At 42.2% G+C, this 21421-nt stretch overlaps 2 protein-coding genes across 2 annotated transcripts in view; both read left to right on the top strand.

The window, feature by feature from the left end:
* The window catches only part of rif1 (replication timing regulatory factor 1), a 24503-nt gene extending 18288 nt beyond the window's left edge, over positions 1–6215 (top strand). Inside the window, 7 exon segments of the mRNA XM_032515413.1 lie at positions 1–1920; positions 2007–2135; positions 2243–2329; positions 3682–3800; positions 3914–4064; positions 4187–4310; positions 5876–6215. The exon segment at positions 1–1920 is cut by the window's left edge and continues 5 nt beyond it. Coding sequence (XP_032371304.1) covers positions 1–1920; positions 2007–2135; positions 2243–2329; positions 3682–3800; positions 3914–4064; positions 4187–4310; positions 5876–6168 — 2823 coding nt within the window. The 3' untranslated portion in view covers positions 6169–6215.
* Positions 6216–7410: 1195 nt separating this feature from the next.
* On the top strand, positions 7411–19775 carry LOC116689076 (collagen alpha-1(X) chain). The gene is made up of 15 exons (XM_032515407.1): positions 7411–7726; positions 8625–8711; positions 9659–9771; positions 9957–9998; positions 10163–10189; positions 10294–10365; positions 11649–11714; positions 14645–14671; positions 14790–14834; positions 14929–14964; positions 15070–15150; positions 16545–16641; positions 18845–18954; positions 19188–19307; positions 19559–19775. Exons 2-15 carry the CDS (start codon positions 8636–8638, stop codon positions 19574–19576), a joined length of 930 nt encoding a protein of 309 aa, XP_032371298.1. The 5' UTR covers positions 7411–7726; positions 8625–8635; the 3' UTR covers positions 19577–19775.
* The last annotated feature ends 1646 nt before the right edge of the window (positions 19776–21421 follow it).

Genomic DNA, 21421 nt, shown 5'->3' with positions numbered 1-21421 from the left:
GACCAAGAGGAGTCCAGCCAAACTGACACACATGAGCTCACGCTTGTAGAGCTGGCAGAAAAGGATGCTGATAAGCCAAAGGAAGATTCTCAAATGATCACTCCAACCCCTCAAACTGGTGGCAAATCCCAAGAGTTTGAGATTGTAGAACAGGCTGAAAAAGATGGTGATAATCCAACGAAAGATTCTAAAATTGTTACTACTTCTCCTCAAATTGTTGGCCAATCCCAGAGTCTGATAGAAAAGACCAACAAGGAAAAGAGAGATTCTGAGATGGTCACTTCTTCTCCAACTAATGACGAGTCCCAAGATAGAACAAGCACCACAAAGAAGTTGGTGAATGACTCGGAGGTGAAAGACAAACTCATGACAAGTGAAATCACAGATGACAACCTGAGTCAAGAGGACTCTCAAGGGGTCACACCCTTGACCACAGACAGCCAGTCTCGGCGTCGATCCAGAAGAAGCAAGGCATTGTCTGAGGCTGCAGAGTCTGAAGATAAAAGTGAAAACAGGAATTCATTAGAAAGGCAAACTAGGTCCAATTCTCAGCTGGCATCGACAGCTGTTGCTCAGTCGGAGGGCAGCATTGGAGGTAGGACCAGGAGGAGCAAGGTACAAGAGGAGCAGTCAAAGTCCAGTCCTAGCTCAACCCCAGAGAGTTCTCAGTCCTTAGATACTGCAGGATCAAGTTCTTCCCGGGGCAGGGGCAAATACCCAAAAAGGAGATCTTCTCAGGTGTTGGCCAGTAAAGAGTCTTCAGAGTCTGAATCCTCAGAGGCCAAAGAAAGTCCCCCAATGCCCAAAAAGAGAGGAAGAAAACCTCGAGCCTCTCTTCCAAGTCCTCTCACTCTTGAATCTGGAGACAAAATTAATAACGACATAGTAAGTGATTCACAAAGCATAGAAGATAAAGCCGATATAGAGGAATCTCAAGATTCGCAGTGTTCAGAATTACTTCAGGGTACGCACAATATTGAGGTGCAAAGTAATGCAGAATCACCAATGGAGGTGAATGGTGACGCTTTTGTAGAGAAAACTGAAACGGACAACACAAAGAATAGCGAATCTCTCAGTGTGTCATCTCCCAACGAGCAAACGCAAAAGGAGTCCAACATTGACAATACCTCCTCACAGGAAGCTGACACTAAAGACATGCCATCTGCTGAAATGACTGAATCAGTTGCGATCAGTACAGACCAAACTCGGGAAGAGTTGCCCTGTGACCTTTCACTGTTATCTGCTGGAGACACAGTGGCGTCCCCTGATGAAACAACAGAGAAACAACAGGCCCCAGAAGCTTCACCGGAGAATTATGTAGAAGTGTCTGAGCCTGTCGACAATGTTACAGAAAAACAAGATGATTCCAATTTAAACCAAGCACACCCGGTTGTTCCAGTGGAGGACACCGCTGAAGACATTCCCAGTACCACTCTGGTACCAAACCAGATGGAGTCTCCAAATGTCGTTGATCATTTTGCAAAGGAGGAGACACAGTCCACCTCCAACGAACAGGGCGAATTGACAAACCAACAGACGGAGGCTAGTGCCGATGAGGACATCACACCTCCACAGGAGAGCGATGAAGACTGCAAAACTCAGATTGTGGAGTGTCGGGATGAAGAGGAAACTCAGACCGCCAACACTGCGAACGATGTAGTCGCAAATTTGGATGCGGCACAGGATGGTGTTTGCGATGCTTCGGTGTTACCAGAATCTACAAACGACAATGTCTTCCTGGATTCTCCAGTGAAGCAGAAAGACCTGGAGGCTTTAATGGGGGCCGAAATTGGCCAAAGCCCCAGCAGCGGGGGCAAGCACCGAGGAACCTGGTCCCCTTCAGCCTCCCCGTCGAGCAGTATTCTTAAGAAGGGCCTGAAGAGACCCCTAGAAGAGGAGAGTCCCTCCCCTCTTGTCAAAGTATGTGACAAAGCACTTGTAAAATGATAAAACGCATCTCAAATACATAAAATTCCTCTATAATAATCCTAATTTCTATTTTGTAGTCCAGGCGTGTGTCTTTTGCTGATCCAATCCAACATCAGGAAATGGCGGATGACATTGATCGTCGCAGCCCTGCTGTCAGAACCAGCTCCCCCAGAAGATCCAAAGTTAGCGCCATACCACAGCCTAAGGTATGAATGAGGCCAGCATTGTTCTTCAGTGTCACACCAACCAAACCTTTTCTTTAGCAAATCATCTGCTTTGATCTAACATGACATACCTTTGCTCCCTGTTCTAGTACGTCACTACTCCAACAAAGGGTCTGCTGATCCTGAGTCCCAGAAATCTGCACAGTCCAGGTTACAAGAGCTCCAAGAAATGCCTGGTATGTGAAGTCGTAACATCCATTACTGTCACCATTTTCTTTCGGGGGTGTTTACTTAATATTAGAAGACGCCAAACAAGCTGACGGACACAGTCCTGGAATCGTGTTAGCAAAGAACACACAAAGAATACGTTTTATACACATCCAGGAGACCCAAAGCAACATTAATACTCATTGTGGAGTTTCTTTCCACAAGTCATGTATTCACTCTCTTTCTAGCTTTGCTTTGGCTTCTACCAACGTCTGAGGGAAATGTTGTAGCCATGCTAGTGGTGGGGCTCTAGGAACGGCAATGTCCGTCTGTTGATCGCTTCAGTCTGAAATATTTAAATCAATATTTAAATTATTTTTTATTTACTATTGGATGGATGACCATTAATTTTTGTACAGCTGTCTGTAGGATGAACCCAAGGACTTTGGTGACTGTCTTTGAGTTGAGTTCGAGTTTATTTGAACATTTAAAGTTTTTGAACATAATAAAAAAACAAAAAACATTAAAATAAAAGATTTATATACATGCATTCCTGCATACATATAAATAAAATGACAGATAAATAAGGTCATGTGCTTATTAGCACAATCTTTCAAATTTGAAAGTCATTCAAAAAGGAACAAAAATGTTCCATGTTCAAAAGGAGGAGGAAGAAGTTGATAAACAACTTCTCAGGTCCGACCCCCTTTCTCTACTTTTATCCTTTATTAAATCTTATTCTTCAGTTATTTACACATTATTATTTACACATCATAGACACAGATGCACACATACACAAATACTTATAAACCCTCTTTTTTTTTTTTCCCTTTCTTCTACTTTCTATACCATCTATAGCAGATTACATAACCCAGCCATACTAGACTTAGTATATAGACATGCTAGTATGTAGATACACTTGCATATGGACACACCAGCATCTGGTTATCCTTCCATCAACAGTTTAAACCTTTTTTGGTTGTCCAATACGTGGTTCATGACCCAATAACCAGCAGAACTACAGTAATTACACCCCCACCGGTCTCAGTACTCTCTACTTTGTGTTGATGGTAAACGTCATAGCAGCTAAACATTAACATGCGCTGATTACCGTTCTTAGCATAGCACACATTCTCAGTCCATGTCAAAACCTGGTGCCTACCCACAATGCAACTTGACTGCAGCTTTAATGGGCTGTAAACCCAGAGTGGTGAGTGGGTGGCTTCATAGTTCTTTGTGGGTGCATTAATGCAAACACTTCACCAAACACATTTTCATTTGATTCAGTTTTTATTTGGAAATATTGATTGGCGTAGCTTTTCTGTTCACAGTTTAAGGCTTTTAGTCCCAATAATAGATGCAAACCCCTTTTTCTCCCCAGATTTCTGAAATGAGCCAAGAGCAGCGGCCTCCAGTCTCCAAAGACTGTATCTACCCGGCCCTGGTTGGCTGCTCCACACCTGTAGAAGCCGTGCTGCCTCAGATATCCTCCAACATGTGGTGAGTACATGCACAACAGGGTTGATTGTATTGGGTGAAATATGGATCCTTTTTAAATCTGTTGTCTTCTGAGGTACATTAATTTTTGTTACTGCTCTTGGTTCTCCTCGTAGGTCTCGTGGGTTCGGGCAGCTCGTTCGAGCCAGAAACATCAAAACTGTCGGTGACCTCAGTGCTCTCACTCCCAGTGAAATCAAGACTTTGCCAATTCGCTCCCCCAAGATCTCAAATGTCAAGAAGGCACTTAAAAGCTACGAGCAACAGGTACGCCAGGGAATAGAGGGCAGCAACAGCATTGAGATCTCACCGCACAAACACAAATACGCGACATCAATTTGACAAACATCTAATCGTTTGTATTTGACATCTGAACAATTCTCTTTCAGCGTAAAGGACGAGGTGGCGATGAGTTGAAGAGTTTGGATGAAATGGAGATGACAACCTCTGAACTGGAGACCGGTGCTCCTCAAAACCTGGATGAGGAGGATAAGACCTCAGGAGAGACACTAGGTGTGTACAATCTTTATATAATGAGGCTTGCTCAGACAGTTTGGTTCGGAGCCACTGGGTGTTTTTTTTTTTAATTTTTTTAAATGCAACAGGTACATTTATTTATAGCCTTTTGTGCAAATCTACATTTCACCCATGATTTTGATGGAATAGTTTGACATTTTGGGAAGCTTATTTACAATACCGCACTCATATCTTTATGTATGAAGCTACAGCCAGCAAGTCAGCTTAGCTTAGCATAAAGATTGGTAACACTTGACCCTGTCCAGTTCAGAGGTCACAAAAGTTTCCAACCTTTTATGTTAAGCTAACCAGCTTCATTCTAAACTTTTATAGTTCCCGTTTAGACATAAAAGTGTTATTGGTCCGCTTATCTAACTCCCCACCAATAACCTTAAAGAATTTACCCAATCACAATGTTTGTTTTACGATAACGTCCAGGTAGAAAACTCTTGCATCCTGGACATACAATCTAACGGCGTTGAGGAAACCAGAACGACTGGACACTCTGAAATGCTTGTTTGATGCTTTCTTATGTCAACATTGTCACTAACGTTACCTTGGGGACCTAATTTACTAGTTGGGCCCCTGACCAAAGAAAATGACACCACCCAAACCAGCTGTCAGTCTGACCGTGTGTGAGATTTTGCTCTTAGTAACGCTAGATTTGGTTTATCAAAGACATCAGCAAAGCAACACAGCACAGAAAATAAGGCCAGCAGAAACACATGGGTGTTTAACTATTTATCTTTAAATGTTAGTTATGGCTGAAAATCACAAGTTTGCAGATTTCACATATCTCTGCAAAATTCTAATGTACTGTTTGTGTCTGTCCAGTTGGGAAACACAAAGTGACATTTGTGTTAGGGTGTCATACTTAAAGGTCCCATGACTTCCTACTTTTTGGATGCTTTTATATAGACCTTAGTGGTCCCCTAACACTGTATCTGAAGTCTCTTTATATAGACCTTAGTGGTCCCTAATACTGTATCTGAAGTCTCTTTATATAGACCTTAGTGGTCCCTAATACTGGATCTGAAGTCTCTTTATATAGACCTTAGTGGTCCCTAATACTGTATCTGAAGTCTCTTTATATAGACCTTAGTGGTCCCTAATACTGTATCTGAACTTTAGCCTTTGTGCAGAATTCCAGCCACTAGAGCCAGTCCCACAGCGAGCTTTCTTTAGGATGTGCCATTTCTGAGTCTAGCTTTAAATGCCATTGAGGATCGGGGTGGTGGAGGATCGGGTTGGGGGACCTTGACCAACTGCCATGCTTTGCTTGTTCTGAAAGCCATGGGCGGTCTGAATTCTCTGGGCGGGCAAAGCAGAGAGCGGGGAGGTAACCTTTCCACTTATGACGTCATAGTGGGAAGACTCCAGGTCCGCTTAAACGAGCTTTCAATTTCTCAATGAGCAGGATACCAAGGGCTCGGTTTACAACTATCGCCCTTTCTAGCCGCTGGGGGGGGGACACAAACTACTAATGTTAAAAACCTCATAACGTGACATTTTTATGCCGTGGGACCTTTTTACAGTTGTAAACGTCATCTGTCTATTTGCAGCAACGGCGCTGGTGGACGAGCCCGTAAATGCAGCTGGGAGGCCGGAGCTAGACGGCCTCGGGAATCAGACACCTGACGCACAAAGACCTGGAGCACAAAGACCTGACGCACAAAGACCTGGGGGGCCGGTGCTGTCCGATGTGGAGGCCCTGACCGACAGGATGACGCCCGTCGAGCTCAGCCGCTGCTCCCCACAGCAGCTCGTTCAGATCCACGATCGGTTAGGAGGCGTGATGAGGCGCTTGGTCGTCGAGCTGCAGAGTCGCCTCTGCCAGACCGAGGAGAAACCCTGAAGACTTCAGATGGATCCGACGGATGCATCGCTGTTGAAATGGCACATGAGACACAACTACTCAAGAGAAATCTGCAACAAGGGATAACATTATCTTCTTTCCTTGACATGTGAAATCAACAATTATATGTTTTTAACTCCGAATGCCTTGGCCTTGTCTCACCTTGTTTTTTTTTAATAAATACTAGCAGCACTTTTTTTTTTTTCCATTTGTAGCTTAAGCTGTTGGATAGTTTATATGATTTTAAAGAAACACTCAAAGGGAAGCACAGTCAAAAAGAAGAGGTTTTTTAACAGTTATATTCTCTACGTGGATGGTATCTAAAGACTTTGATAAAGAACTAAAGAAAAATAGTATTTCTCTACACCTGCTGTTCCAATATGTTGTACATATGCTTTCTCTCATGGCATACATCCTGCATGTGCCTATGTTTACAATTCAACTCCTCAGTGCTCTTGTACATTTTGTATGTTTTTTTTTTTTTTTTTTAGTTTGTAAACCTTTTCTGTCACTTCAGTTTTAGTGCATTGTTAAAGTGTAGCTGGTAGTCTGTTTTTAGTCTTTATTTGTGGTTTTAAACGCTTCAATAAAAGACAGAACTTACAATGTTATAATTTTTTAAGCTGTTAGTCTAACATAAGCAAGTCATAAACGTTTATGACATGATGCTACTTTTAGTAAATGTCCTTCGGTTTTGTCATGACGGGTATGTGTCATCTCACTAATATAGATACCTTCAAGTGAAGTGTTTTTCATTTAATCTATTAAATATATCATATAATTTAACTCCTCTATTCTTAGACTTCAAAAAACAAAACAAGCCAAAATAAAGGCATGCCACTCTGCAAAGACAGGGCCAGCTGATACAAAAGTGGTACCTATCAGTTTAGACTAAGGTTGTAATTATAAGGCTCAAATCTCTTTTGCAGCTTTTTTCATTGCCAAAATGTGTTTTTGATAGTAAAGATGGCTGACGCCTAGTTCGGGAAAACACTGGGACACTCGGTGACGTACAGTGCCGTACATTGTTTTAGTTCTATTAATCTGTTACTGACTGATCAATATGTTGTGTTTGAGTACAGCATGTATGCACATGTATGTACATGTCTTTTTCTGCTGTTGACTTCACTGTAAAGTCTCTCTGAATTACGAAATCTTTACATTTTATAGCATTACATTAAACTGTTGGATCGCAGTGAGGAACTTGGCTAAAAGCCGATAGTTTAAAAGGAAGGAACCAATGATAATATAATACAATCTGACAGAAGGTGCCACTGACTCCTTTTACTGCTCCATCTTCTCCAGTGCAGGCCTGAGGAGCAGGCTTCTCTTTGGCTCGGTGCGTTAGTAATTATCTGATTATTTCTGCCGAGCGTTGCCAGGGGCTGCGCTTGCATTTCCACAGTTTATTGAGATAAGTCGGACTCAGCATGCAAGCTTAGCAGATTGGACTCGGGCGCCGCTGGACGCCGACCAGGAAGAGAAGAAGCCCCAACAGACATCTCTGCTGCAGGACGAGAGCTGCCGCACAGCGCTGGGAAGAGGAGGCAACACGGAGGTAAGACACACAACACACATCATACACACACTGATATCTGATATCTGGACTATGACAAGCATCAGTTAGTAATCCTGATAACCGCTGCATTCATTGTGTGCAATGAATATCTTGAGATGCACCATCATCCTCTTGAGTGGGTTAGCAGTGTTCCAAACGTATCACATCTTTAATTAGCCTGCTGTTGAGTTGTATCTGTTGTTGAGGCTGATTTCGTACATGTTTTAGCTGTATTTGGCCATCAGCACTGATTGTAAGTTCAAAGTGAATCAGTTTGGGTGAGGACTTTAAAACATATCTACCAGTACCTTTTAGATAACTGAGCAATCTGTCTTATTTCTGCATAGAAATACATTTTCTGAAATTCTACAAATGCAAATTGTAAACAAGTGGAATTGCGTCTGAAGTTAGGGAGATTTTGTCCTCCCCACCACAGACCTCTACAGTATTTTAGCCTCCTCGTTACAAGAACAAGAGATTTAAAACTTGACTAGGACCTAATCTGTGTTTTGCAGTGCAGGTATATGTTCACTGCAGGACGTATTTACGCTGCTCTAAAAGACAGAAGAATTAACGATGAAGGTGTCAGGGTCCTATTTCAGTTCTAAATCTGTCTGAAGGAACTTCCCAATACATAAAAGCCATCATATATCAAACCTGCATTAATCCCAGCTGATCTACATCCACATGCTTCTTCTCTTCCAGGAGTGGTTATGAATGCATGCACATTGGAAACATCAAAGATGTAACGTGTGACGGTGGTTTATTAACGTGGCCTCAGATCAGATCTTAAATCGATTTAACAAAATACAATATCAGAAAAAGGGAACCTGAGTCAACGCATTAAAGAAGTTGTTGTTTTTGTATAGATATTTGTCATATTTGGTTGTTGTTGCAGGAAGAGAGGACATGCTGACTCAGCTGGTTTTGGTATGGACTGCCTTGCTCAGCGGCCTCCAGCCGGCGGGTGCCTCCGTCACAACCAGTGAGTATGCACGTGAGACAGAAACAACGGGACGCTGAGATCAGACCGTAGCAGCCCACCCGAGCCAGGAGCAGCTGAGATTTATTGCGGGGGGGGCAGGTTGTGTAGAGTGTGTTATGTAACGGTAGCCCATCTTTTCTTATTACAGGGGCAAAAAGACCTCACCAACGTATTCTGTGCATGAACATACACCGTCTACTCACTCTAGGGAGACAGCAGTTACAGTATCACGCTGTTGTTTCTCTTCTTGCTTTAAAATTGGTCTTCATTGATTATTGGATGTGTTTAGTGGTTGTTATTTGAGTTTAGATGTAGCCCTCTATCTATCTGTCTGTCTGTCTCTCTCTCTCTTTCTCTGTTTGTCTGTCTCTCTCTTTCTCTGTTTGTCTGTCTCTCTCTTTCTCTGTCCGTCTCTCTGTCCGTCCGTCTGTCTCTCTCTTTCTCTGTCTGTCTGTCTGTCTCTCTGTCCGTCCGTCCGTGTGTCTCTCTCTCTTTCTCTGTCTGTCTGTCTGTCTGTCTGTCTGTCTGTCTGTCTGTCTCTCTCTCTTTCTCTGTCTGTCTGTCTCTCTGTCCGTCTGTCTGTCTCTCTCTCTCTGTCTGTCTCTCTCTTTCTCTGTCTGTCTCTCTCTTTCTCTGTCTGTCTGTCTCTCTGTCCGTCCGTCTTTCTCTCTCTCTGTCGGTCTGTCTGTCTGTCTCTCTGTCTGTCCGTCCGTCTCTGTCTGTCTCTCTGTCTGTCCGTCCGTCTCTCTGTCTGTCCGTCCGTCTCTCTGTCTCTATCCGTCCGTCTCTCTGTCTGTCTCTCTTTCTCTGTCTGTCTGTCTCTCTCTCTTTCTCTGTCTGTCTGTCTCTCTGTCCGTCCGTCTTTCTCTCTCTCTGTCTGTCTGTCTCTCTGTCCGTCCGTCTCTCTGTCTCTGTCTGTCTGTCTGTCTCTCTTTCTCTGTCTGTAGGGTTTCTATCTAGCAGAGACAGCAGGTGTTCAGGTCCGAAATGTGAAGTCTTCATCCCTCCTCCACCTCCACCACCTGTGTTTCCCACAGTCAAACGGAAAAAAGGACTGCTGGTGAACACACACACACACACACACACACACACACACACACACACACACACACACACACACACACACACACTCTGAACTTTACACCTCCTCCACATGGGGGTTTTACATTTAAAAATGTGTTAACAGTCCTCTCCTAGATGCATGACTTCAAACTAAATCCTGCTGCTTTTCCTTGAACTCTTCAGGTCGATATAACTGAACACATCACAGGGGCGAAAGGGGAAAAGGTACGACAGACCAATTCAGCACTATTAAACAAGAAATGTGGGGTTTAAATGAACCGGTGCATAATGTCATGCAGTAGTCTCCCTTCACTTTAACCATTGCGATATAATGACCATGTTTTTTATGAGCACCGTGCTTAAAACTTTAATGTTGTTTGTGCCTAAAGGGCTCCAGAGGACCCAGAGGACCCAAGGTACAGTGTCTCATCCTGCTGCATGTGCAACTGTGTCAGCATGGAGCTCTTCTCTACAACAAAATGAAAAGTTATGCTGTGTAAAACTACTGAGTGTATTTTAGGGCCAACCTGGTGTGACGGGTCCAGATGCAGAGCCTGGAACACAAGGACCCATGGGACAGCCCGGTCAAAAGGTCACAGAGAAACCATTCATGTCTATCTAACCGCCAGCTATCAAACGCTGACATGCAGTGTTCTCACATCCAGAAGACAACTTATGTGATGTTAACTCTTTCCTGCTACCATGGCGATGTGTTTCATCTGTGTATTTACCTCATTTTGTCTCGTATCGAGACACACTTGTAGAAAGTCGTGTAAACCACTGAGCAGAGAAGTGAAACTGAACAAGGAACCTGAAAACTACGCAGTCACAAACCCAGCAGTCCTTCTTCATGTGTTGTTGAAGGCTTACCAAATGAGTCGTCAATTAGCAATTTTAAGTGTGTATTATTTTACATTTGTTTTGTTATTGGAAAAAGTCAGGATATTAACGCATGTGCTGAACAGAAATCTGCATCATGACTGTCAGAAATGTCTGTTCATATTCAGTCCCTGGCTCCCAAAGACTTTTTTCCATTACAGAAAACAAACACACAAAACAAATGTAGAGCTATGATGGAAAATATCTCCTCTTTTCCTCCATAGATTATCACAATTTGAACCATCAGGTGCAATATATTTTTCAAAGCCACAAATTATCCGTCCGTATCAAATTACATCTTAGTAATAAAACGTGTTGTGACCAGGTCATCTGTGCTCAAGGACCTAGTGAGTTTCAAGGCATTTGGTCCAAGTCTTAAGCAAGCCTTGAATTTTTGTTACAGTAAGTCAAGTCAAGTCCCAAATCAAGTTGCTTTTTCCTCTTCTTGCGTGAAATTTTCAAATCCAAAATGGATAACTCGTGGCACAGATGCGGCCGTTGTGGTGGTCTGGTCCGACTAACGAGGCTTCATCAGGGGCCTTTGATGTTACGTGTTGCCACGTCAACCAATCACAAAAATCCCACACTGGGGAGCTTTTTAAATTGTCCAATCATGATTCCCAGTTTGCACTGCTACTGCTGCTTCGCATACTTGATAGTTAGACAGAAAAGTGACAACATTAAAATATATTCTTTTATATTTTACAGCTAACATTTAGACGTATGAACACACACAAGTCATCCACTCGTCATCTCAAATCAAGACTCGAGTCATTAACTTACTATCTAGTCTTTTTTTTGTTTGCCAAGTCATCATAACGGGTACTCGAGCCGGCTTGAGTCCAAGTCACCATCTCTCAAGTCCTCCACATTCAGAGTTATCTCTCACCAACATTGAGTGATTGGTTTTGTGACCTTAAATGTGGCAAATCAATGTGTATTTACATTAATTCACTTAACCGTAGCATTCTGACCGCGGTGCCGTGATTTCCACAGGGAGAGAAGGGGGACAGAGGCTGGAGGGGCCTGTATGGAGACATAGGAACTGCCGGGATCATACAGGTACATTTTACTCCTGTTGGCTCGTACGTTAGGTCGATGATCATTTTCCCACAACATATACCACCTGATTTAATATATTTTACATGCACTCGCGAAAGCTTGTGGCGCGCCCATGATAAAGCCATGCAACTAACGAACATGTAAGTCATCACCACATATACCGTAAGCTAAGATATTGACACACATTATGACAGAGGAATTAAAGTTATATATATATATATATATATATATTATATATACCATTGACCTGATCCATTGATTGCAATTTGTCTATCATGTTTTTTAACCCTTGTGTTGTCCTCTGGTCAAATTTGAATCATTTTCAGTTTTTTTGTCACAAAAAAAATGGCCCTACGAAATAAGCTGAAAATGTCAACATTAGAAATATCAAATAACTTTGGAAAAAACATCAAAAAAAGGACCCATAACATTGAAAAAGTGACAAAAATGTCAGAAAAAGAGATAACTTTTCTTGAAGGTTGACGGGAAGACAACACAAGGGTTAAATCATACAAAAGAACACGTAAAATCCAGAAGTTACCACCTCGTCTGCTGTAAGAACGGTTTGACATCACAACCTGAACGCACCACCGGTTGTTACGAATGGAAAACGTACCTGCGCACATTCAACTGGGCAGCGAGTTTGGGGAGCTGACTTTTTACAAAGTGACAGCAGCTGGGAAGGGGATGCAGTTGTCCCCTGGCTTTGACAAAAAAAAAGGGGGTAATAATTTAAACAGTTTTAAACAATTTAAATAGATTACGGTAGGACAGAATTTTCTTCCTTTCATTCTTACAATATTTCATGATTAGCACACGCACAAAACAAGTCAGAACCTACATGAAGATGCTTTTGACGCTGGGCACAAGCATCACATTAGAGCAGCCCGCTGTGTAATATAATTGTAGTGAGAAAATCACCTGGTGCATTGATTGCAATTTGTCCATGACCATCACACGTTTAAATCTTACAACAGAACATGTCAAATCCAGAAGATCGCCGGTAATATTTCTACCTCATCTGCTCTATGAAGTGTTTGACATGATAACTTGAATGCACCATCATTGGTATGAATGTCAACTGTGCCAGGACATTTATTCCATCATTCTATGCACTGGTTAAATAGATCAGATGCGTTAAACATGTCAAGTCCCAAGCCGTTTTAGAGTATACGAGCGTTAACATATTTTAGTAGTTGTCTATTTCCACAACACTCCACTTCCGGGATTGCTACGTTTGCTCTGGAAATTCCGCCGAATTTTACTCTTTTCATCCGTATGTCCGGTACCTTCCCCTTTCTTTGTGTTGGAATTTTAAACTCCTCAGATTTGCAGGGGAATCCAGAACTAGCTAGACTATCTGTCCAATCTGAGGACTATGGTGACCTGGTCCTCAGATCTCTGCAGGGTAAATCCAGACAGCTAGCTAGACTATCTGTCCAATCTGAGGACTATGGTTACCTGGTCCTCAGATCTCTGCAGGGTAAATCCAGACAGCTAGCTAGACTACTGTCCAATCTGAGGACTATGGTACCTGGGCCTCAGGTCTCTTGCAGGGTAAATCCCGACAGCTAGCTGAATATGTCCAATCTGAGGACTATGGTGACCTGGTCCTCAGGTCTCTGCAGGGTGAATCCAGACTCACTAGCTAGACTATTGTCCAATCTGAGGACTTGGTACCTGTCCCAGTCTATTGACAGGTGAATCAGACTACTAGCTAGACTATCTGTCCAATCTGAGGACTATGGTACCTGGTCCTCAGATCTCTGCAGGGTAAATCCAGACAGCTAGCTAGACTACTGTCCAATCTGAGGACTATGGTTACCTGGTCCTCAGGTCTCTGCAGGGTAAATCCAGACAGCAGCTAGACTATCTGTCCAATCTGAGGACTTGGTGACCTGGTCCTCAGGTCTGCAGGGTGATCCAGACATACTAGCTAGACTATCTGTCCAATCTGAGGACTATGGTTGACCTGGTCCTCAGGTCTCTGCAGGGTAATCCAGACAATAGCTAGACTATCTGTCCAATCTGAGGACTATGGTGACTGGTCTCAGTCTCTGCAGGGGAATCCAGACACGAGCTAGACTATCTGTCCAATCTGAGACTATGGTACCTGGTCCTCAGTCTCTGCAGGGTAAATCCAGACAGCTAGCTAGACTATCTGTCCAATCTGAGGACTTGGTTACCTGGTCCTCAGGTCTCTGCAGGGTAAATCCAGACAGCTAGCTAGACTACGTCCAATCTGAGGACTATGGTGACCTGGTCCTCAGGTCTCTCTGAGGGAAATCCAGACAGCTAGCTAGACTATCTGTCCAATCTGAGGACTATGGTTACCTGGTTCTCAGGTCTCTGCAGGGTAAATCCAGAAGCTAGCTAGACTATCTGTCCCATCTGAGGACTATGGTTACCTTGTCCTCAGGTCTCTGCAGGGTAAATCCAGACAGCTAGCTAGACTATCTGTCCAATCTGAGGACTATGGTTACCTGGTCCTCAGGTCTCTGCAGGGTAAATCCAGACAGCTAGCTAGACTATCTGTCCAATCTGAGTTTCCTGGTGCATGACTTAAACAACTTTTGAACATACACACGTTCCACCAAAACAAGTTCCTTGCCGAGGCTATTTTGCGGCGACACCGCAGCTCCATCCAGCGTTTAGTGATTAATTTAAAGAAATGCCAATAACCAGAGCATGATTTTCTACCCTTCTGGAAGGCTGTGTAATTTTGCCAGACCTTCTTCTGCAGTGCTGCGAAGAAAGGTCTGACAATGCGAGACTAATTCAGTATTAACTGTTGTTTAGGCGTCTTTAAAAACAGACACCGGCATTTTTTATAGTGTTATCAACCTTATTCCAGACTCGTGGCCCTCTGCAGATCACACTAAAACTATATTAAAATGATCGAAATGAATAACGCTGGTGTGTATTTACAGGGCAGTAAGGGACGCAAAGGATCCAGGGTAAGCGACAGTTTTCGTCTTCTATTTTGTTTTTTATTGCCTTTAAACACAACCAGCCCTTTCTGTGTGACCCCCACTTATTTTTCATCGTCTTTATGTATTTCTATCTCTCCATCAGGGTGATAAAGGTGTGAGAGGAAACAGAGGACCCGGAGGAGAGAGGGTAAGGAAAAAAACTTCTCTTTTCTTTTGAAATGCAACATCATTATACGAATAAACCAAATACCAAATAAATACCAATCCGTGTTTCTCTTCAGGGTGAGCGCGGCTTCCCTGCAGCGGCAGGAGAGAAGGTAGAAGACGTAACGACCATAAAGTCTGAAATGAAAGTGAGTTGAAAACCTTCTGAATGTGAGTGGGGCTGAGAAGGCATCCCGTCCTGTGCTGTGCTGATCCAGGGCGAGCCAGGCCAGCGGGGAGATGCAGGGCAGCGAGGGGAGCAGGGACCCAGAGGAGAGCCTGGAGGCAGAGGAGGCCTGGTAGGTGTAGTAGATTAGATTGACTTTATTGATCCCAAATTGGGACATTTCAGCGCTTACAATACAACAGCAAAATATGAGACACACAGCACACACACAGAATATACAAAAATAATAATTATTCTACCCTATTTATTATTTTGTGTGTGCTGTGTGTCTTACAGTGGATGCATAGGAATAGACACATGTAAAGACCGATAGCGCTGCAACTAATGATTATTTTCACTGTGGATTAATCTGGTGATTATTTTGACAACTAGCTCTTTGGTCTATAAAATATCAGAAAATGATGAAAAGTGTGGCTCAGTGTTCACCCAAAGCACAAAACGACGTCCTCACACGTCTCGTTTTGTCCACAACTCAAACATATTCAGTTTACTGTCACAGAGGAGAGAAGAAAGTACTGGAGATATACTGGAAAATACTGGAAAGTATTTACATTTATAGAAGCTTGAATCAGAGAATTATTACTTTCTTCCATTAGGAAGTAATCAAACTGATTAATCAATTATCAAAATAGTTGGGAATTAATTTAATAGCTGACAACTAATCGATTAATTGATTTATCTTTGCAGCTGTAATATCGTATAATCATATCGAAGGCTTACTTGAAGCAACTGTTTCTAGCAGGAAACTCACAATGAATTAAATCACAATTACCCTGCTAGTCTGTCATCGATATTACTGCAGTTTGATTATGAGTATGATTTCAAGACTTGTGAAATGATGTAAGCCAATTTTGGGGACTATCCATTTCTCCGACGCTCCATTGTTCCGACCTCTCAATAACCCCAAAAATGTCCTTTGGTCCCATAGCCCACTAGTCTGACATCCCTTTGTTTTGAAAGTAAACCCTCTGCTCCGACATCCCACAGCTCCGACCATATACGTAGGTTTTTTTTATATAGGTTAGGAAAGCCGATTGGTTGGGGGATGGGACCTGTACAAATGGGGTTACATTTCGGGGAATTTTGGACACTAAACTGAACGCAAACCGGTGCAGAGATTGTGTGGATTAAGCTTGATAAACATTTAAATGTGTTAATGAACTAGAGAAAAGTAATTTTGCTTGTTATTGTGGATTCAGACTTTAGTTAATGGGAGGTGATCCACAAAATCCTAGCTGTACGGTTGGAACAATGGGATGTCGGAGCAGAGGGGTTAATTGTTCAAAACAAAGGCACGTCGGACTAGTGGGCAGTTTTCGGGTTATTAAGAGGTCGGAACAATGGAGCGTTGAAAAAATGACATGGCACCGCCGATTTCCCTGTGGTTAAAATGTTTAGATAAAGGAAGCGTTGTTTACTTTTATAAAACTGGTTTCCGTGTCTGCTTGCTAACCAGCTAATTGATCAATCAACGATTCAATGAATACAATAAATCACTGTGCGCAGGCGTTGAAGGGATCTCGTGGAATACCAGGAAAGCCCGGTCATTCTGGTCCTGCAGGACTGTCTGGTCTGACTGGAGAGCCTGGTCTACCTGGACAAGGTGCGTGACAGCAGGTTACAGATTAACTGGTCTACATCCTCCAACTTCCACTTCCGGGATTGCTCAGCGGCTGACGGAAATCCCCCGGATTTTAAGCGGGATATCAGTTGCCTTGGCTTTCTAAACTCCGGTGGATTTATCAGGACTATGGTTATCTGCTCCTTAGATCTCTGCAGGGTAAATCCAGACAACTAGCTAGACTATCTGTCCAATCTGAGGACTATGGTGACCTGGTCCTCAGCTCTCTGCAGGGTAAATCCAGACAACTAGCTAGACTATCTGTCCAATCTGAGGACTATGGTGACCTGGTCCTCAGATCTCTGCAGGGTAAATCCAGACAGCTAGCTAGACTATCTGTCCAATCGGGACTATGTTACTAGTCCTCAGATCTCTGCAGGGTAAATCCAGACAGCTAGCTAGACTATCTGTCCAATCAGCGTTTTCTGTTGCACGACTAAAACGACTTTTGAACGTAAACATGTTCCATCAAAACAAGTTCCTTCCCTGGGCTGTTTTACAGCAACACCGTGACTTCATCCCGTGCTTAGCGCCGCCCAAGACAATTGTGATTGGTTTAAAGAAATACTAATAAACCAGATCACGCTTTTCTCCACCTAAAAACATCCATATAAGCGTATGGTATATTTAAAATATGTTTAGCCCTTTCCGACTAGGATCTCTTTAAAGCCACCAGACTTTGACAAAAAAAACCCCATAATTTTACCTCCAGAACATGGGAGTTACTGCTCTTCCACTGCCTTGATCAGTTAGTTTTTTGGTGTTATTCTGGGACGTTGGTGTTTTAAACTCAACTAACTCAAATACAACCCCTTCTTTCAGAAGCTCCGCCCCCCGGAAGGACTGGCCGACACATTCAAATGTTGCACCCTGACTTACAACACTTACTACTATACCTTAAATTAGCTAGTTCGTAATTTAAAAGTCAAAAAAATAAAGATGGAGACGGTGTAGATCAGCAATTGTATTCCGCGAGGTAAAATTACTGTTACAGGTTGAGACGGGAGGCAAGAGGGAACTTCAACAAAACCTTTATTTTGCAGTCCAAGAGAAGAAATGCAGGGAGCAGACAAAGTCCAAAAACAGGAATCCAAAATACCAAAAATCCAACGGAACAAAACAGGTCTCAGCCAGGCAAAAAGCAGGAGAACATCACAGGGGATTACTCACTGGGAAATAGGGCAAAGGGAACAGGAAAACTGCAATGCAGACAAACAAGACGACTCCACACGTCACGCAGACTGGCAAAACGATCTGACACAAGACAAAATACGAGACACGGGTTAAGTGCAACAGGTAACGGGGAACAGGTGAGACATCAGGTGAATCACATTAGGGCGGGGCAGGACAATCAGACAGAGAAAAGTAAAGCTTGGCAAGAGGAGACAGGACAGGAAACCAGACTATCAACATAAAACAGGAAGCAGGACAACAGACACTTACCGGGGAAAAGACCAAGAAACAAACACAAGGAGCAAGACAGGAAAAATAACCCCAGTGAAAACTGGAACCCAGGAAACTACTAGAACTATTGGGTCCCTGTAAATTCTGAAATGTGGTCTAGACCTACTCTAACTGTAAAGTGTTTCGAGATAACTCTTGTTATGAATTGATACTATAAATAAAATTGAATTGGAAAAACCCCAAACCAAAACAATTACTGTTTTGTCAGAAGGAGTCTGGTAGCTTTGAAGAGAGCAGAGATGGTTCCCCGTCGTAAAGGGCTGTCTGACCGCAAGGCAATGTGGTGAAAATATTCTAAATATAGCGTACACTTGAAAACTGATACCGATTATTTGAGGTGTCTAAAATGCCTTTAGCTGCTGCCCTCGAACACAGCAGAACAATGTTCAGCTTCCGTGTCGAAACTCCTGTCTGCTTCTCCAAACTGGGGGCGTGCCGGACGCCGTCTGCTGTAGCTAACACACTGGCTATGGAAAAGGAGCTCATACAACCACACTTCAAAAGATCAGAACTACCTCTTTAATTATTATTAAATTAGTATCAATATTGGAGACTAGTATATGGATATAAGCATTGCTAAAAAACGCAGATCAGAGCTGGGCAACCAGCAATTGATTTTGACCATCATCAATGTCATCATATAGCATGGATATGTTCTCATACTGAGAGTGTTGATGACGTCTTGTTTCATTTCCATGGGTAATGGTTCCTTGTGGTGTAGTGTACGTCCTGCCAGGCCTGCAGGGAGACCCGGGGAACCGAGGCCCTTCCGCCAAATGCAACTGTTCGCTGGTTCAAACCCCAAAACGATTGTTGGACAGAGTCCATATGGTCAGTGTCACACACACACATATTCTATTACCACTAGTTTTACACTTCTTTTTAGGTAATCTTCACTCTGTGTGTGTTTATGTAGTTATAAACAATATGTATTGTGTTTTAAAGTAATATTTTTGCCTAAGTAGGTAAACAAAAACAGAATAAGACCTAAGGACTGTAGCACGCACGCACGCTCCAGTGCTGGCTGACCCCTTAAAAATGTTGTCATATGTTTATTTCTCCAGATTTTTGTTGCTGACGGAGAGAAGCAGATGAGGAGGCTGCGGGGGGAGAACGTGATGGTGCTGCGGACGGACAGAAAAGCTCTGTACATCTACTCTGACTCTCAATGGATCAACGTACTGGTACTACTGGGGAGAAATGAAAATGCCAGCATGAATACACCACAGAAACAGTAGTAACTTTATCTCAATATGAGGTTCGAGTAGCCCCTTATGTAGTCAACCAATCACACTCATTTCCAAGTGGAGCTGGAGTGGACAGGGTGAAGGTGTCAGAATAAGAGACATATGTCAGACATCACAATGGCGTTATTCTCTTTATCCTGGTAACTAATTCCTCTTTCTGTTTTCATGCTGCCTCCTGATTGGCCCAGGAGGACCCCAGACACTGACCCAACTCCACTCAACACAGACTGAAGTGCCATCGAGCAAGACCCTTAACCCCAACTGGTCCAGTGGCCGGCATCTCCATCTGTGGTTCTACTGGGAAGCTTCGGTGTGAATGGGGGTTACTCAGTGAGTGGGATCAGGGTCCTGAAAATCTACCCATGTTAAATAAAGGTTGGCCTGTCCTCTGTACAGATCCTCTAAGGTGTATTATTGTATTTACATGTTTTAGCATTCCCTCTCATTTGATTTATACGTGCATGTGTAATTGTTCTAGTGTTTACATTTAGGTTTACATTATGTTGCATTTAAGCAAACCTTATTCACAGTGTTTCTCTTCTGTTTAAAATACATTAACTGCAATTTTCATTGTAATGTTTCCATATTTTTTGTATATATTTTTATATCATGAATCTATAATACATCCATTATTCCCTTAATGTATCACTGCTCCAGCTGCAGTGATTCAGCTCCCATGAAAGAGGAATGAAAATGAGATTTCGGTCTCTTGCATTGACATCTGGCTGTCGTATTGCAGATGTTGTTCTTGGCTATCCCAATATTTAGTCTCCATTTTTCTTTCAGGGATTTATCAATTGTTTGTATGCAATAGGGAATCAGGAGCCAAATGTAAGAGTAAAAAGGGGAAAAAGGTACTACATATAGTACTAACAAGTTAATTAGCACTAATAGTAATTAGTACTGAAAAAAGAGAGATTTTTTTATGACATACTACCTTATGACTTTTTTCTGATCAAAACATTTTATGAAAAGTCATAGTATTGTATGCTGTAAAAAGTGGTAAAAACATTATGGTTTATCTCTGTTTATCATTTTCCTGTAAATAAATTGTTAAAGTGTTTCCGCAGCCTTTTCTTATCATTTTGGTCACATTCAGGGTTTGTCAAAAAAAATCATAAAAAGTCATAGTGTAGTATGTTAAAAAGTGCATAAAAAGGCATCGCATTGTATGTGGAAAAAGTCATTGTATGGTTAGTGGAAGAAAGCCATAAAAAGTCATAATTTAGTATGTCAAAAAAATTCTTACTTTAAACCTTACTTAAGCAAGCATAACCACTGTATGTTTTCTTTTAGTCGACAATGTGCCAACTTCCTCTTCCAATGTAGGTCTACGGATGAACAGATTTGAACCCTTATGAACATCTGTTTTAAAATGTAGGCAGGAACATTACCTTTAGACTACAAGGTCCATGTACACTTAAAGCTTGTCTCTTTGTCTATTTGAATTCTTTATTCCTGGAAAGTAGGTCTGTAAACTCTTTTCACCCCAAGAGGTTCAAGCACACAAGTTTCGGTCTCACAATCATTGTCTTGTTCCACTGAGCTATCTGACCTGACACAATGGTCTGATTTTTGACATTTTGGATTTTTTTTTTCCACATAATATGTTGGACTTCAAAACACATAAGGTTCAAACAGAGAGCCTTTAGTCTCCTAATCAGTCTCTTATCAGCCTGAGCTGTCATAGAGTCATAGAATAGTTAAAAAATCATTGTAAAAAAAAAAACTATAGTAAACAGTAGAGTATTTTGGAAAAAAATCTTAAATAAGTTGCAGTAGAGTAAGTCAAACAAAGCCATAAAAAAGGAATAGTATGTCGAAAAATGTCATAAACAAGTCTTAGGATAGTATGTCAAAAAAAGTCTTAAATAAGTCAAAGTATAGTAAGCCAAACAAAGCCATAAAAAAGTAACCGCAAAGTATATCGAAAAAATGAATGAACACGTCTTAGGATAGTATGTTGAAATATGTCATTAACAAGTCATAGTATTGTATTTTGAATAAAAATGTATATACACAGTGTATGTCAAAAAAGGTCATAGGATAGT

Source organism: Etheostoma spectabile, chromosome 5 (genome assembly GCF_008692095.1).
Source record: "Etheostoma spectabile isolate EspeVRDwgs_2016 chromosome 5, UIUC_Espe_1.0, whole genome shotgun sequence".
In the NCBI taxonomy this organism is placed as follows: domain Eukaryota; kingdom Metazoa; phylum Chordata; class Actinopteri; order Perciformes; family Percidae; genus Etheostoma; species Etheostoma spectabile.
The sequence above is the reverse complement of the archived record's forward strand: the minus strand, read 5'-3'. Positions and strand labels throughout refer to the sequence as shown.